General features: G+C 43.3%; 1 protein-coding gene across 2 annotated transcripts in view; it reads right to left on the bottom strand.

Moving 5' to 3' along the window:
* Positions 1-18,592, bottom strand: part of tek (TEK tyrosine kinase, endothelial) — a 45,356-nt gene that overhangs the window by 8,405 nt on the left and 18,359 nt on the right. For both annotated transcript variants that reach the window (XR_014627917.1, XM_084413473.1), the window contains exons 11-18: positions 17,917-18,075; positions 17,056-17,190; positions 16,703-16,978; positions 10,353-10,661; positions 1,882-2,042; positions 1,482-1,692; positions 1,285-1,395; positions 1,012-1,202 (exon numbers count right to left, since the gene is read on the bottom strand). Coding sequence is in view for 1 of the 2 variants with exons in the window: in XM_084413473.1 (XP_084269599.1) it covers positions 1,012-1,202; positions 1,285-1,395; positions 1,482-1,692; positions 1,882-2,042; positions 10,353-10,661; positions 16,703-16,978; positions 17,056-17,190; positions 17,917-18,075 (1,553 nt within the window). In the remaining variant the exon portion in view is untranslated. The remainder of the gene's footprint in view (positions 1-1,011; positions 1,203-1,284; positions 1,396-1,481; positions 1,693-1,881; positions 2,043-10,352; positions 10,662-16,702; positions 16,979-17,055; positions 17,191-17,916; positions 18,076-18,592) is intronic.

Below are 18,592 nucleotides of genomic sequence, written 5' to 3'. Positions count from 1 at the left end.
TTCTGATTGTTCCAAACCAATCTGACTTCTGACCTATAATGCTGCCTGAATCGCCTTTTCCACCTTTGTTGCCATTGGCTTGGCTTGCTTACTTGGGGACATTCAATTTAACATTTAATTTAATATTCAACAATAATATTGATATGCCTGCATTGACACTATTATACAAGAACTGAACAGAGCTGGACGATGACATCACGGTTTACTTCCAGAGTGGCTATATATATATGTAAATGAACTAAATTAATCACTTTTTTTGAAACAAAAATGAAACATCACTGAACTTCCTTAAGCTGGACTGTGACGCTATTTTCTTCTGGAAACAAACTTTTTTGCATTATTTTCCTGTTATCTCTGTAAAGCTGCTTTGAAACAATCTGTATTGTAAAAAGCACAATATAAATAAATGTGACTTGACTTGACTTCAATGGGGTCCAACAGGTTGAATATCTAAATTGCAGCTGCCGAGGAATAAGGCAGTTGCACTACCTCTGTGAGGCGCCACGTAATCACGTTGGAAAGGTCACGCGTGACGTAGGCGGAAAATACAAGGTAGGGCGAAAAACTCCTCATTTTCACCTCCAACTTCAAAATCGTCCAAAGTCGTTGTTTAACCTTTTATTTATTTATTTATTTATTGTAAAGGGCATTTGACTTTGTCTTTGCACGTTCACTTTGTAAACACTAGGTCTGTACACGTGTCCTTTCAACGTGATTAGGTAATGCGTGAAGTCGTGGTGGTGCAAGATGAGCATTTGTGGTTAAAAAGTAAATAAATGTTAATTTTGTTATAAAATGGCTGATGTTTTGTCTAGATAAGACTCTTATTCCTCCGCTGAGATCGTGTCGAGCCTTTGAAGCTGCACTGAAACTGCAATTTGGACTTTCAACCTGTTGGACCCCATTGAAGTCACTATATGGAGAAAAATCCTGGAAAGTTTCTAAGGAACTAATCCTGGAAATAATCCTATTGCAGAGACACTATTAGGACAGCGTGTTTCTTGCACTCACCTGTTTCTGGCTCAGGTAGTCCATGCCTCGCGCCACGTCCGCAGCGAAGTGCAGGAGCTGCTGCGAGGAGAGCGTGGACGCTGTGCTGTTAGCGATGGCAAAGGCCGGGTCCGTCTCTAACACGCGGCTCTTACGCAGGAAGTCCAGTAGGTTTCCGTGAGGAGCGTATTCAATGGCCAGATACAGGTAACCTGCAGCACATGCAAACAGTGCAAATGAGCTCTGCTATGCAGTAGTGCCCTATCGAGAAGATCATGCGTTTGAGCCGCACACCTCTGTGTTCACACGCTCCCAGGAGGTTAATGATGTTCGGATGGTGACCCAGCTTACACAAGACCTCCAGTTCGCCCGCAAAGTCTCTGTGGTCATCCTTAGATGCATATTCTATTGAGAAGACAGAGAATAAGACGTCATGAGAAAAACTGCAATCGCTAGCACACATAATGACTCTAATGACGAATTCCTCTCGCCTTTCATTCTCTTGATGGCCGCATCCATCCTTAGCCCGTCTTTCTTAATGCGAGCTTTCAACACCTGTCCAAAGTTTCCCTCTCCGATCACGTCCTGGAACTTTATGTCGCTCCAATCCAGGGCCGGATAGGCCACAGACTGGCTGGAGTTGGGAACTTTCTTCGGCATGTTTAGAGGCACGGAGCTAAACTGGACCACAGGCTCTTCTCTCTGTGTGCACGGGAAAGACATATGTTTACAGACTCTGTAGGTCCGGTCCAGCAGACCTGAAGCAGCTAATGAAGGTCTTCAGGATCACTGGAAACCCGGCTGTAAGGAGCGGGATTGAACAGCCCTGCTATACAGTGTAAGCTGTGACTGAATTCAGTTGAACTCAGTTGTTTTCTATTGTGATCTCACCACTATGTTGTGAAAGGCCTGCACCATGCGTCTCTGGAAGGTGGCTCTCTTAAGCTGCAATACGATGCAGAAGGCTAGCAGGATGGTAATGCACGTCATGCCAGCGGAGCCCAGTATGGCATAGAAGAGCATGTTTCCATGAGCCGTGAGTCCGTGCAGCTCTGAAACACAACAGACAGAATTACAGTCTAGAATACGGCTGTAAATCACATTCTATATTGCAGAACATTACCTGTCAAGTGTTAAATAATGTAACATGTTAAATAAATGTTAATAATGTTACATTAAGTAACATAATGTGAATTAAACAGTATCAGTATTTTTATTGTTTTTCGCACATTTGTACCCATTTTGCTCAATAATATACATTTACTTTCATTATATTTTGTTAATTTATTTGAATTTATTTCTTGTTAAAATGGTCAAAATTTATCATTTGTGCCTGGATCACATGGCGTTAAAGTATTTGTCTGGTACAACAAACGCTGTATTTCATTGTTTTTTTTGTGTCATGCAGAATGATAAATGATGAGTTTTGAGGCTAATGTTCATCATAGTTAAAGATAAGATGGCTGCCTCGTGTGGAGCTCCCCAGTTCTTTTGCTGTTTTTGTTTGTTTGTTCTGTGTTAAGTCATTCTTTTCTTATCAGTTTCACAAGAGACAAACTACTGGACATAAGGCAACACACACCAGACAACATTTTTCAAGTCTTTGATTATTCAGACGTTTTGTTGAACGTTTTAATCTGAGGAGCAGCGGTTCTGTTCAACCATGTGGTCAGACGGAGCAAATCTCTGATGCCTTCCTAACAAAACGGGTGAACTACTTCTCCTCACACGCACAAACAAAGACTTTTCAAACTCTTCATATCACTCTGTCCCATGTTCAGATTTGGGGCTCTCTGATCATTGTCTAGTTCATCTTATACTGACTTACAGTCAGAAACTTAAATCAGCTAACCTAACCAGGCCAGAAACAGACTAACAAAGGAGATCAGTGTGGCTAAAAGAAGCTAATCTGAGAAGCTGAAAATCCAGTTCTCAGCCAATGACCCAGCATCAGTCTAGAAGAGTATGATGAACATCACCAATTACAAGACAGGAGAATCAACTACTGGCTGAGGATCTGAATGTGTTTTACTGCAGGTCTGAGAATCCTAGACTCACACCCACTTTGAATGACTGGTGTTGGCCCACCAGAAGAACATCACTGGACCCTTGCTGGATCCTCTTCAGTTGTCTACAGAGTAAGCAGGTCTGTGGATAATGCAGTCAATATTATATCCTGCAACATCTGGACAGACCTGGGACTTACGCAAGGATCTTATTTGTGGACTTCAGTTTGTCTTTCAACCACCATCTTCTATTATCAAACTGACCCAGTTTTTCCTGCCCACCCCAGTCTGTCAGTGGATCATCAGCTTTCTGACAGAGAGCCAGCAGCTACTGGGGAAACTCACATCCAGGACCCTCACTATCAGCACTGGTGCTCCTCAGGTGTGTGTTCTCTCTCTCCACTGCTCTTCTCACTCTACACACATGACTGCACCAGTCTGCATTTAGACAAGAGTTTGAACAACTGGCTGTCTGGTGTAGTCACAACAACCTGGATCTGAACAAGCTCAGAACAGTGGAGATGATGGTGGAGCCCCCTGCTCTCCTCCTCTCAGCATCATGAACAGCACTGTGGAGCAGTGGAGCCATTCAGGTTCCTGCTCACCACCATCTCTCCGGACCTGAAGTGGGACAATCACATTGACTTGGCCAAGCAGAGGTTATACTTCCTTCGCCAGCTGCCACCACTCTACTCAGCCGTCATTGAGTCTATCTTGTGCACTTCTATAACTGGTGTGGTTCAGCCACCAAGTCAGACATCAGGAGAATACAAAGCTGTAAAGTGGCTTTGAAACAATCTGTATTGTAAAAAAGTATTATATAAACAAAAGTGACTTAACAAAGGACAGGCCTGCAGAGAGGATTATTGGTATCTGCTCACCCTCCAGGACCTGTAATCTTCCAGAGTGAGTAAGAGAGCAGGTAAAATCTTCACAGACTCGCTCATCCTGGCCACAGCCTGTGTGAACCTCAGATCCCTGCGCACTAGAACATCTCGGCACAGAACAAGCTTCTTACCACAGGCTATTTCCCTCTTCAACAGTTAAATGCCTTCCAAGTGCAATACTCCACTGTATAGTGCAATATCTTTGTAAATTAATTTAGTCCTATTTATTAATATTATTATTTAAAACAGTCACCTTTATTTATATAGAGCTTTTTCAGAATCAGAATCAGAATCAGAATCAGCTTTATTGGCCATGTTTGCAGAGACAAACTAGGAATTTGACTTGGTAACAAGAAGGCTCTCAAATTACAACACTCATTAACTGCAACAGGCTACAACACTCACTTGACATATAAACACAAAGTAGGAAATATATGTTAAAACAGAATACTGTTATATATTTAGTCTGACAATACAGTGGAAATTACAAAGTGCAGGAGGGGGGATAGTGCAATATCAGTATTGCCTTAGAATTTTAAATAAAATAAAATAGAGCAGTGCAGGTCCGTACAATGATAATATATTATTTAATTAGTGCATTCAATAGAAAAATTGAAAAATTGAAGTTTGCATGAGGTAGATGAATAGAATAATATTGGTTGACTATGTCCAGTATAAGGGTAGGGGAAGTTTCTGAGTATTCAACAAAGTAACTGCTTGGGGATAGAAGCTAACTTTGTATCGGCTGGTTTTGGCATACAGTGCCTTGTATCGTCTGCCAGAGGGGAGGAGGTTGAAAAGTTTGTGACCAGGATGAGAGGGATCTGCAGAGATTTTTACTACCCTTTTCCTGAACCTGGACCGGTGCAGGTCCTGGATGGAGGGAAGGCCAGCTCCAATGATCCTCTCCGCAGCCCTTATTGTCCGTTGCAGTCTGGCCCTGTCTCGTTTGGTGGCTGACCCAAACCAGACAGTGATGAAGGTGCAGATGACAGACTGAACGATGGCTGAATAGAATGTGATCAGCAGCTCCTTTAACAGTTTAAACTTCCTTAACTGTCTTAGGAAGTGCAACCTCTGTTGCGCCTTTTTTTGGACACAGTCAATGTGGGTGGACCATTTTAGGTCCCTTGAGATGGTAGAGCCCAGGAACCTAAAGGAGTCCACAGAGGACACTGTGTCATTCTGGATGATGAGGGGGGTGAGTGGGGGGGGCCTTCTCCTAAAATCCACTGTCATCTCCACAGTCTTCTTGGGATTTAACTCCAGGTGGTTTTGACTGCACCATTGGACAAGCTGCTCCACCTCCTGTCTGTAGGCAGACTCATCCCCGTCCCAGATCAAACCAATGGTAGTTGTGTCATCAGCAAACTTCAAGAGTTTCACAGACGTGTGCTTTGAGGTGCAGTCATTGGTATAGAGGGAAAAGAGCAGTGGGGAGAGGACACACCCCTGAGGAGCGTCGGTGCTAATGGACCGGGGTTTGGATGAAATGCTCCCCAATCTGACATACTGCTGCCTATCACTCAGGAAACTGGTGATCCACTGGCAGGTGGAGGCAGGCACTGAGAACTGGGTGAGCTTCTGATGTAGGAGTTCAGGTATGATGGTGTTGAACGCTGAGGAGAAATCCACGAACAGGATCCTAGCATACGTCCCTGGGGAGTCGAGGTGGTGCAGTATGTATTGCAGTCCGATGTTAACAGCATCATCTGCCGACCTGTTTGTCCTGTAGGCAAACTGCAGGGGGTTGAGCTGGGGGCCTGTAATGTCCTTCAGATGGCACAACACCAGTCTCTCAAAATATTTCATGACCACGGATGTCAAAGCGACAGGCCTGTAGTCATTTAGTCCTGTGATGGAGGGTTTTTTGGGGATTGGAATGATGGTGGACCGTTTAAAACAGGAGGGCACTTCACACAACTCCAGAGACCGGTTGAAAATCCGCGCCAGCTGGTCCGCACAGGCACGCAGGCAGGATGGAGAAACGCCGTCAGGGCCGGGGGCCTTTTTGGGCTTTTGCTTCTAGAACAGCCGGCACACATCATTCTCACTGATTATCAACACAGGTGGGAGGAGGGGGTGGGTTGTTGGGGAAAAACCTTTTGTGCATGAGGGGTGTGATAATGGATGCCTTTCAAACCTATAGAAGTCATTCAGGTCATTAGCCAGTCTGAAATTTTCTGCAGGGTGGGGGGATGGGCTCTTGTAATCTGTAATCTGTTTCAGTCCCTTCCAAACTGATGCAGGGTCGTTGGCTGAGAGGCTATTTTTTTATTTCTCACTGTAGCTAGTCTTGGCTACCTTGATGTCCTTCGTTAGATTGTTCCTGGCCTGCCTATATAGATCCCGGTCCCCCCTACTGTAGGCTTCCTCTTTCGCCTGGCGCAACTTCCTAAGATTAGGATTGAACCAAGGTTTGCTGTTATTATATGTGCAAAATGTCTTGGTTTTTACACAGATGTCCTCACAAAAACTGATATAAGATGTTACAGTATCAGTGAAGTCGTTGAGGTCTGTAGCTGCAGCTTCAAAGACACTCCAGTCCGTGCAATCAAAGCAAGCCTGCAACTCCAGCTTTGATTCTCTTGTCCATTGAGACCTTGCCACAGGTTTAGAGGTTTTAAGTTTTTGCCTGTAAGTTGGGATGAGATGAAGCAGACAATGATCGGATAGTCCTAGAGCTGCCCGGGAGACCGCGTGATAGGCATCCTTTAAGACTGTATAACAGTGGTCCAGAGTGTTTTTGTCCCTGGTAGGAATCTTGATATGTTGTCTGTATTTAGGGAGTTCTTTATTGAGTTTAGCACTATTAAAATCACCAACAATAATCATGAGAGAATCTGGGTGCTGTTTCTCTGCGTCTGTTATCTGATCGGCAAGCTGTTGTATTGCGTCAGCTACGCAGGCTTGTGGTGGTGTGTAAACACCGACCAAAACAAACGAAGAGAACTCACTCGGAGAATAGAAAGGCTTGCAGTTTATGATGAGAGTTTCTAGGTGGGGACTGCACGTCTTTTTCAACACAGTAGCATCAGTACACCAACCTTTGTTTAGTTAGAAGCCGATTCCTCCGCCTTTTGTTTTCCCCGAAAGCATAGTGTTGCGGTCCGCCTGGATGAGTTGGAAACCAGGTAGCTGAAGTGCGCTGTCCGGAATGCGTTCACACAACCATGTTTCAGTAAAACACAGGGCGGCGGAGCTGTAAAAGTCTCGGTTGGTTTGATTGAGGAGGAGAAGCATGTCCATCTTGTTAGTCAAAGACCGGACGTTTGCCAGGTGAATGGCTGGAAGCGAGGTGCGTAGTCCCCGCTTTCTTAATCTCACCAGCGCTCCTGCTCGTTTCCCCCGTTTGCGTCTCCGGCAGATTCCATGGAGAGCCGCTGTGCCTCCTATCAGTATTTCAGCAAAGTACTCCGGGTTAGCGAAAACCGGAGAAAAAGTTCCTATAGAGTATTGCCTGATGTTCAATAGTTCCTCTCTGGTAAAAGTTACTGGTGAAAAACCGCTGAAAACATAGTAGACGCACAAAAACAAACAAAGTAACAGAGAGTGAAGTGCCGAGGCTGCCTTCCACGGCGCCATCTTCAGATCTGCTTTTTTGATCAGATCTGCAGATTGTTTCAAAGCAGCTTTACAGAGATAACAGGAAAATAATGCACCAAAGTTTGTTTCTAGAAGAAAATACCGTCACAGTCCAGCTATAATAAATATTAATAACAAATACTGTAAATATGTTCATTATCTGTAAATGTTTATCCTGACTAAACCTATATGTGTCTTATCCGTAAATGTTATTATGTGCCTTGTTATATTTATATGTGTAGACTGGAAGCTACAATACCAAGGTAAATTCCTTGTGTGTGCAATAAAGCTCTTTCTGATTCTGATTTATAAACATTAAGTGATCCGTGCCTGTAGAGGGCAGTGTTACTCTCTCAGTAGCCGCGTTTCCACTGTCGGGCCAGGGCCGGGCCGTGCTAGAGCGTGCCAGGGCCAGTCTGGAAGCGAGGTGCGTAGTCTGTAAGTTCCACTGTCACTTCCGGGGCTTGATCGGGGCTTACTCGGGGCCAACGGCCAGGATTTCTGGCCCGTCGAATACCTTGGGCCAAAGCGGGCCAGCTCGGGCTAGAGGAGTGGTTACGAACAGAGGTTCACCTGAGTCGGGAGACGGCAGCACCGGATAATTTAAAGACTTTTAAAATAATTTAACTCGCGTTCATGTTTGAATGCCTTCTGTTTGTGATGCAAAAGACTATGCGCGCTAACCGTTACCATAGTAAACATAGTAAACGCTTGAAGATAAGCATAGTAAAAAAAAACAGTGAACGCTTGAAGAAATCAGACCAATCTTAAAGGCTATCACAGTCATGTTTTTATTTTATCTGTCAGTATAGCCTACGTCTCGTCTCTTTAAACCGGACTATCATAAAATAAAGTAACTTTTTTTTCGGGAGCTTCCTCTGTTTCTCTGACTGAAAATATCTGTATGGGAGTCGAGAGAGTGCTAAAGCTCCTCAGGTCGTATGGCATATATTTGTAGAAATGATCATTCTTTCTAAATGTGATGTATCTATGTGTCCTGTAACTACCAGATAAAGAAACAGACGCGACTGAAAAAGTAAGTGTGTCCTCTTTCTTATGTGAAATAGACCTAACGGTAATTTATTTCTGAGTGACTAATGTGCAATTTTGACATAAATTAATTCATTATGATCAATGTATCACTTTTTATTGTAAACCTGTGGTAAAACATCGATGCTTGGGTTTTAAATATTCAAGTAAACAAAACAAAAAAATTCCAGCAAACGGCCGCTTTTATCGTGTTTGTTTTCAACGCTGTTTCCAGTGATTTCTGATTAGTTTTATGATAAAACTTCCATTTGTTGGTGAAATGATGGGTTAGTGTGACATTGTTCCAGAGAGGCGTGTTACGGGCGTGTTTTAGTGAAGCGCTGTGGAGCTTCTGGCCCGACAGTGGAAACGCAGGCCCGGTGCTATTGGCCCGAGGCTATTAGCCCGTCACGGCCCGTTTAAAGCCCTGGCTCGCACTGGCCCGACAGTGGAAACGCGGCTAGTGTGTCTCATCTGCCATTCTGTGGTTCAGAAGGCTGCTCACTTTAGTCAACCTACAGACTTAAAGGAAGAACCAGAAATTATCATTCTGCCATTTACTTCCCCTCATGACGTTCTTTCTCTGGAGCAAACAAACAAACAAAAACAAAAACTTAAGAAAGCATTTCTCTAAATATTTAATTTTTCACAGTCAAATAAAAGTAAGGTTTGAAAGACATGAGGACGAGTGAATCCCGTCGGAGTGATAGATCACTTTAAGTTCCCACTCGGCAGCAGTCCGTATAGAACGTAGCTGTTAACCACCACGCTAATGAAGGCTTGGACAACCCCTGCTGGCCAAAAGCAGTTAACTCAATCCATGACTCCTTTTGACGTGATTTATTACTGGGCGGCCCGGATTAGTAGAAAGAAACAATTACTAAGCACATATATCCACGCAGTACTCAAAAAAGAAAGGAAACAAAAGACAAGAAGTCCAGGACTCAAAGTTTGCCTATGCTTACAATTTCTTTTGCCGACAAATCGAAAATGAAACATCTGTTGAGGTGGAAGACCGCACACTGGATAAGCTGCGCCAGACAACTGGTTTGTGAATCAGATATTAATTACAATTCTGGAATCAGATACTTAAGATCAGGAATCAGATACTTGTTCAGAAATAGGGTTAGGGTTAGGCCTATATTGATTCATATAGGCCTAGTGTGCAAATACGAATTCAATTAAGTTGAAGGGACAAATAAACACAAAATTATGTCAAAATATACTCGTATAGATATTGATCTTGACTGAATACCTTTTGTACCTTTAATAAGGATTAATTTAGGCTATATTTTATTTATAAAAAGAAAACTGGTATTATTTTACATTTGATTGCTTTAACTGATCAGTTGTATTTATTTGTGGTTTTTCTAATTTCTTTACTGGTTCTTATTTTATTACTGACTGTTCACTTGTCTTTATCAATGTTTGAATATATATTAAGTAGTTTTTGCTGATATTTTTGTCAAAACCATGGGCAAGTTCCTTGAGTAACTGTTCTTTAGGCTGCTGATTTTTGTTCATTTAGCTGAAATGTTTTGCAGAAAGACAGTATGTTTGATATCTAAATGTTTGCCTTTTTTAAGAAGACTTTTGCTCAAGCTAAAGCCAATAGTGTTAATTGATTATTGCTAAAATTATGATTTCTGATGAATCCAAAACTGTACCTTTGAGCAGAATGTAACGTCCTAATTTGCTTAGGGCCCCCAAAATGGTAAACGGTTGGGAGTTTCCAGAATATTTTCATGCATAAATACACTGATTCACTTGAATACCAGATTCTGACTCCAGTAGTGGAAGCTTTTTGAGATGCACTGGATGAAGACACATAGGAAAGTTTGGATCTCAGACTCACGTTTGCTCTCCTGCGGGGTCAGCGTCTGGAGGATGACATGTGGCCGATCCACACTCTCTCCCATGTTGTTGAGGGTCCAGAGCTCTAGCTGGTAGGTGCTGTCGGCCCTCAGGCCCCGGAGCTGGAAGCTCATGCTGGTCTGGTCCGGCTGCACACCAAGCTCCACCTGCTGGCTGTAGTCCTGCTCTGTCCGCTGGTAGCGGATGACGGCTCTGGAGACGGAGTGACCCTCAGACACACACCAGGTGATGAAGGCTGAGCTGTCACTGATGTTACTGGTGGAGATGTTGGCAGGAGAAGGAGGAAGCTCTGAAGGATTAACGCATAACCAATTAATTACTCCCACCAACTCACCACTAGTACACGTGCTACTTGTGCACATACATACAATGCTATATATCATAACCAGCGGACAAGCGGTCAGTAGGTGGAGACGGCAAGAGCGCGCTAGTAGTTTCTTCTGAAATACCCCGTTCTCCCGTTATTCAGTGTTCTATTTGACTCGAGGTAAGCCTATCTTCGATTCTCCGCTTACTTTTCATTTCTTACCTTTTTAATTTAATTTAATTTAGACACGTTTCGACTTTAACAGCAGCGTGTGAAAATTATTGCAGTTTTATTGCACTTAAGTATTGCCTCCTAGCATCTAGTTTCGTTATGGCCCATTTTCGCTTTATTTGCTTAATTGCTGGGCCGAGACAGCTGTCCTCACTCAAGCGGTGAAAGCACTATATCTATGTAGTTTGCGCGCTGTCGCGGAAGCGTCAGTGGGAGCGTTCAGCTCTCATGTTCAGCCTCCTCATGTGAAGACCGACTTGGGTAAAGACCATCGACCAAAGACCTGCGCGACTCCACCGAGCAAGGACACCAGAAAAGGCACTTAAGTAACTCCTTCTCCCTTTCCTTTCCCACTTTTATCTTATTTTTACCTTACTCAACATGTGCTTTCACTACATTCCTGTTATTTCTCGGCAACGCTCTTTCATCACGCGCAAAAGGCAGCGCAATACTGATAATCTGCATCCCATTCTCTCATCCTCACACACACCTCTCTCTCTTTCCGTGGGTCTATGGAATTGTCAGTCAGCAGTCAATAAAGCTGACTTTATTCCAGCCTTTGCATCTCATTCTACTCTTAGTATCTTGGGCTTGACTGAGACCTGGATTCGTCCAGAAGACTCAGCAACCCCCGCTGCTCTCTCTAGCAATTTCTCTTTCTCTCACTCCCCTCGCCAGTCTGGGAGGGGTGGGGGTACAGGGCTTCTCCTTTCTAACAATTGGAAATACTCAGCACTCTCTTCTCTATGCAACAACAACTCGTTTGAATATCATGCTATTACACTTACAACTCCCACTAAGATCCATATTGTAGTCATTTATCGCCCCCCAGGTCAGCTGGGAAACTTTGTAGACGAGCTGGATGTGCTGCTGTCCTCCTTCCCTGAGGACGGCACCCCACTTGTAGTCTTTGGTGACTTCAACATTAATCTCGAAAAGCCGTATGCAACAGACTTCATCTCTCTCCTAGCCTCTTTTGATCTCAAACGACTCATCACTACAGGTACTCACAAATCAGGCAACCAACTGGACCTGGTCTACACACACAACTGCATCACAGACAACATTCTGGTGAGACCTCTCCATGTTTCAGATCAGATCAGAACTTCCTACCCGTGCACCACCAACCCCACCACCAGTCACCTTCAGGCGAAACCTGTGCTCACTTTCCCCCTCCCATCTTTCCTCTGCCGTGTCATCTTCTCTTCCCTCACCCTCACAATTCTCATCTCTGGATGTGAATGCTGCAACGGATACCTTATGCTCCACTCTAACCTCTTCTCTAGACAATATCTGCCCTCTCTCCTCCAGGCCTGCACGCGCTACTCCTTCTAACCCCTGGCTATCTGAGGTTCTTCGTGAACATCGGACCAAACTCAGGGCAGCAGAGAGGAAATGGCGCAAATCAAAAGACACATCTGACCTGAGTATGTATAAATCTCTCCTCTCTTCCTTTTCTGTTGATGTTCATGCTGCAAAATCTTCCTACTTCCACAACAAGATCAACAGCTCCTCCAACACGCGATCACTCTTCAAGACAATCAACTCTCTCCTCTGTCCACCTCCACCACCTCCCGCCTCCTCTTTAACTGCTGACGATTTTGCTAACTTCTTCACCAACAAAACAACATCTATCAGCAGTCAGTTCTCAGCTCCACACACACAGGAACCCAGACCGACCCCTTCCACAGCCAATAACCCTCTCTCCTCCTTCTCTCCGCTAACCGATGAAGTAGTATCTAAACTTCTCCTCTCCAGTCATCCTACCACTTGCCCTCTAGACCCCATCCCCTCACACCTTCTACAAGCCATCTCTCCCACACTTCTACCAGCACTCACACACATCATCAACTCATCCCTCCATACTGGCACTTTCCCTACTGCATTCTGGTAACTCCACTGCTTAAAAAAAACAACACTAAACACATCATTTGTAGAGAATTACAGACCTATCTCTCTCCTACCATTCATTACGAAAACACTTGAAAGAGCTGTTTTCAACCAAGTAACATCCTTCTTGTCTCTGAACAACCAGCTGGATGTTCAACCAATCTGGCTTCAAGAAAGGGCATTCAACTGAGACTGCATTACTGTCGGTCACAGAAGCCCTACGGATCACAAAAACTGCTTCCAAATCCTCAGTTCTCATTCTCCTGGATCTGTCTGCCTTCGACACTGTGAATCATCAGATCCTTCTGTCCACCCTCTCATCACTGGACATCACAGGAACTTCCCTCCACTGGTTTGAGTCCTATCAAAGTCCTTTTAGGCAAGTCGTGCCACTCGGCCGCCATCTTGGCAACGCCTCCGGGCAGCTATTTCGGACTAACAAGACCAGGCTCCTATCTAAATGAATGGGCAGAGAGTCAGAACTGCACTTGCACTGGTCACCGGGACATAAAAACTGCATGTATAGAAACAGCAGTAAAATATGATAAAAATCGCTGAAAAAGTTTGATGACTTTGCCCCAAAATAAGGTTTAAAACGCCTTTTCCCCCACAGGTTATACTTTTACTACGCATGCGCAAGGGTTCACGACACCAACTTAATTTACGTCTCTATCCAGAATGCCGGTGTTGTGCATATTCAATGTCAATATTGTTCTCCTTTATTTAAATATAAGCAGGTTTGCACTTTATCAGTAATAACAATGTATTGTATAGATCAGTTGTTTTAACTATTCATTAAAATGAATCGGTTCAAAGGAGTCATTATAGTTCGCGAATTGGACGTGTCATACGGATACGGTTGTGTGATTATCCCAGCAGTTAGGACATGGACATCCCACAAGGTTAGTGTCAACACAGAAAACATTACATCACTGGATAGGTTTTTTCGTTTATTTAGAGAGTAATTTTATGTCAGCTGAATGTGCAGAACGCATTTCAGAGAAGATAAGGCAACGTATTTTAGCACAATTCACACCCAACGGTAATTCAGGGGAAAAGAAATCTCCGAATGCTCCAACATGAAACTTTGGTCTTCCGACCTTTAACCATCATGTCGTTTTATTTTGATTAATATGCGTGCGGGAGAGAGAGCAAGACAGTGCTTAATTTGGAGACGGTGAAGTCTTGTTTACACTTTCGCCTGGCTTCGGAAAGAGAGAGAGTGCGCGCGCGACCGGGACTCTCTCTCTCTGCTTGTCCTTTCCATATGGTTCTTTCAGTTAAATCTCTCTCTATGGCTCTGAGTTAAATATGCGCCCTGTCACTGATCTTGCACACACAACAACTTGCTTTCCCCAAATCGTCTCCGCTGTCGCAAAACCTCAACTGTGCGCATGCGTCAGTGGAACCAGACGATAGGTTTAAATGTTTCCCGGCTTGACTGTTAAAAGCAGATGATTGGCTTTCCAGCGGGAGGGGCGGGACATGTGCATACAACCGCCATCTTTGCCGTTACGGGTTTTCCTTATATAGTTCTATTGAGGATTGAGGAAGTGGCATGTCTCTTATATAAATTGTCTCTGGTCCTATCTCACAGGTAGGTCCTTCAGGGTCGCATGGAGAGGCAAGGTATCCAAAGCACATCAGCTGATCACAGGGGTTCCTCAGGGTTCAGTTCTTGGACCCTTGCTCTTCTCCATTTACACCACGTCACTGGGACACATCATACAGGCACATGGTTTTCACCACTGCTATACTGATGACACACAGATTCCTCTCATTTCAACCAGATGATCCCACAGCAGCTGCACAGATCTCAAGCTGTCGGGCGGACATCTCGACATGGATGAAGGATCATCACCTGCAGCTCAACCTGGCAAAGACTGAGCTTCTCGTCCTCCCTGTCAATCCAACACGACTTCACTATCCAGCTAGATTCATCATCAATCACCCCATCAAGGTCGGTCAGAAATCTTGGAGTAACATTTGATGACCAACTGACCTTCACAGATCACATTTCAAAGACAGCTCGATTATGCAGGTTTGCACTGCTCAACATCAGGAAGATCAGGCCTTTCCTAACTGAGCATGCAACACAACTTCTCGTCCAGGCCCTGGTCATCTCTAGGCTTGACTACTGCAATGCTCTTCTGGCTGGACTTCCATCATGTGCAACTAAACCTCTACAAATGATTCAGAATGCTGCAGCTCGTCTCGTCTTCAACGAGCCCAAAAGGGCCCACGTCACTCCTCTGTTCATCTCTCTGCACTGGCTACCACTCGCTGCTCGCATCAAGTTCAATGCGTTGACGCTTCTTACAGATCTATCACAGGCTCAGCTCCCTCCTACTTTCACTCTCTCCTACGAGTCTACATCCCTACCAGAAGCCTACGATCGGTCAACGAGCGACGTCTCGTGGTTCCATCACAGAGAGCCACAGAATCACTTTCCAGAACATTCTCATTCACAGTTCCATGCTGGTGGAAAACTCTCCCCACCCTCATCCGGAACGCAGAATCCCTGGCAACATTCAAAAGAGAGCTGAAAACCCATCTCTTCCGTCAGCACTAAACCTCATAAAAAAAAACTAAAAAAAAAAACTTTCCATTTCCTTTAAATCCTCGCTTGTCGGGCTTATGCTACTCTGAACAATGCCTGAACTTCGTATTTTGAGCACTTCTTGCGTTGTTTTTGCCTCTTCACGATGACTCGCTTAATTTAGTCCTAATTTGTAAGTCGCTTTAGACAAAACCGTCTGCTAAATGTTTGATCACCTGTAAGTGCAAACTATCCTATTGCACAACTCTAATCTGGTCATTGTGCTCAATGAGGCATCAACTTCATGAATTTCTGTGAAGTCTCTATCAAAACAGTGTGTAATGTGAACAGAACTGTAGAAATCAATTGGCGACACCCTAACATCAAGAGAGCTTTCAGAGGAGATATACACTACCGGTCAAAAGTTTTAGATCTGTAAGATTTTTTATGTTTTTAAAAAAAGTATCTTCTGCTCACCAAGGCTGCATTTATTTGATTAAAAATACAAACAAAAACAGTCATATTGTGAAATATTATTACAATTTAAAATGACTGTTTTCTATGTGAATATACAGTGAAGTGTAATTTATTCCTGTGATCAAAGCTGAATTTTCAGCATCATTACTCCAGTCTTCAGTGTCACATGATCCTTCAGAAATCATTCTAATATGAGGATTTGATGCTCAAGAAACATTTATGATTATTATCAATGTTGAAAACAGTTTTTTACATTTTTATTTCATGATGCTATGATGAATAGAAAGTTCAAAATAACAGAATTTATCTGAAATGGAAAGCTTTTGTAACATTAAACACTACCCTTCAAAATTTTGGGGTAAGAAAGAATTTTAATTAAATTTTTGGGGGAAATAAATAAAATAAATCAATACTTTTATTCATCAAGGATGAGTTAAACTGATCAAAAGTTACAGTAAAGACATTTATAATGTTACAAAATATTTTAAATAAATGCTGTTCTTTTGAACTTCCTATTCATCAAATAATTTTTTCAACATTGAAAGTAATAATGAATGTTTTTTTAGCATAAAATCAGCATAATAAAATAATTTCTGAAGGATAATGTGACACTGAAGACTGGAGTAATGATGTTGAAAATTCAGCTTTCATCTGAGGAATAAATTACATTTTAAAATATATTAAAATAGAAAACAGTCATTTTAAATTGTCATAATATTCTTTTTTTATCAAATAAATGCGGTCTTGGTGAGCAGAAGAGACTTCATTTAAAAACATAAAAAATCTTACCGATCTAAAACTTTTGACCAGTAGTGTAGATATACAAGTTTAGGTAACAGTAACAACAGGAATCCATATACATGAGGAGATATAACATCATGCTTACGGTTGCTGAGCGTCCAGGCACTGGCGGTGGGACAGGGCAGATCTGTGGCGCTGCTGGTCGTCGTCACCCTGCACTGGTATTTGTGTCTGGGTTTCAGCTCGCTCAGATGGAGACTGGAGGAGTTAGACACGAGCTGGAATCTCCTCACGGTTCCTGAAGCTCCGACCTGCTGACACGTGATCTTGTAACTCCAGGTGTCGTCGGGAGGAGCCGGGTCCCACGACAGGACCAGGGAGGTCTGATTGACAGGCGTCAGTTTCACACCCACGAGTGGCTCTAAGGACAGAACACACACACTTTAATATCTCATCATTTGGTGAGGGTTAGGGTTAGGGTTAAGGAAGAGTTCTTACCGAGCATCTGTGTGGAGAAAGTGGATTCGGGCCCGTGTTGGCCGGCTCCTCCTGGTCCGCGGCGACTGAGCTGCACCAGTGTAGTGTAGGGCATCATGGGAGAAAGATTATCCAGCTTTACCAGAGAGCCGTTCACTGTACAACACACAGACAAATGTGTCTCTTTTTAATTCATATCTGGGATAGACTCAAACATCCAGCAACAGATTCACAGACTTTCCACATATTGGGTATCAATTCCACACAGCAAGAATAATGAGGCAAAGACACAAATGTGTTCATGACAGTGACGTTTAGAATGTTTTCTTATTCAGAACTAAACACCCCTCCCAATGATCTTTGTGGGGTTTTGTTTTCTTCTTTTGGTAGTATCACTCTCACACACACACACACACACACACACACACACACACACACACACACACACACACACACACACACTCTCTCTCTCTCTCTCTCACTAGTTGCACTGTCCTTCTGTTTGTGCCAACACCAATAAACACATTTAGCTCCCCCTACATGTAGTGAAACACAAACATCAGATGCGGTCAGTGATTCTGGCCTTTTCCTCCAGTCTGAAATGAAAGGGTCTTTCCGGAGCAATGACTTCACCCTCATTCTTGACTAGTCATAATAAGTTCTGTATGTGACAACCATCAGAAATATGTTCAGCTCATCAGATTTCCATCATCTTTTTGTAATCTATTGCACAATGGAAATATTTATTACACTAGACAGTTTGCCAAGAGCAACACAGTCACCTATAACCTCGGATATGAAATGTTCCAGCTGTTTTACACAGAAACAGACCACACAAAAACACACACATTGAGAAACTCCGAGCACATTAAGCTCCGTTACCCTCAAGGCTTCTCCATGTGGACTCGCTGAACCGCCGGTAGACGAGCCTGACCGAGGTGATCGGTCCATCTCCCGTGAAGGGATCTTTATTGACCAGCAGAATCAGGTGATGTGGACCCCTGCCGCTCAGGACGGGCTGATTCTGAGCCTGCGGTGGAACTGACACAAGACAAGACTTATGATTTACATATGAAACGGCCTGTTAGTTGGCTTGTTCTGGAAATTAATGCATTAACTATTGCAGAAGTAAAATTTATATATTTTCCTCTCTCTTGATATTGCTTGTTTTATGCCAGTGATCTCCTGCTTTAGACTGCACACACGTTCTACATTAGAGGTCACTAATTATCAGACCGCAGATCCAGTCCCAAAATCCGGGCTGCAATTCATATATTTATAAATTCACAGAATTACAAACTTTGGGCACTGATAGCTAAGCCATCTTTACATAATAAAGGACCCAGAAGTCACATTTACCATGACAAAGTGTGTTTATAAAGACTTTTTATTGTGGGACAGAGACGGCAAACATGATTTTAATCACAGTCAGTCTAAATGCCATGAAAATATTGTATTTGCACATTATGGGTTAGTGCTCTATGTGACTGTGTATGTTAACAGCATCACAGACACAGTAGAACCGGAGCAGGAACAGATTTACATGAACGTCAGAGCA

Source organism: Rutilus rutilus, assembly GCF_951802725.1.
Source record: "Rutilus rutilus genome assembly, chromosome: 7".
In the NCBI taxonomy this organism is placed as follows: Eukaryota; Metazoa; Chordata; class Actinopteri; order Cypriniformes; family Leuciscidae; genus Rutilus; species Rutilus rutilus.
The sequence above is the reverse complement of the archived record's forward strand: the minus strand, read 5'-3'. Positions and strand labels throughout refer to the sequence as shown.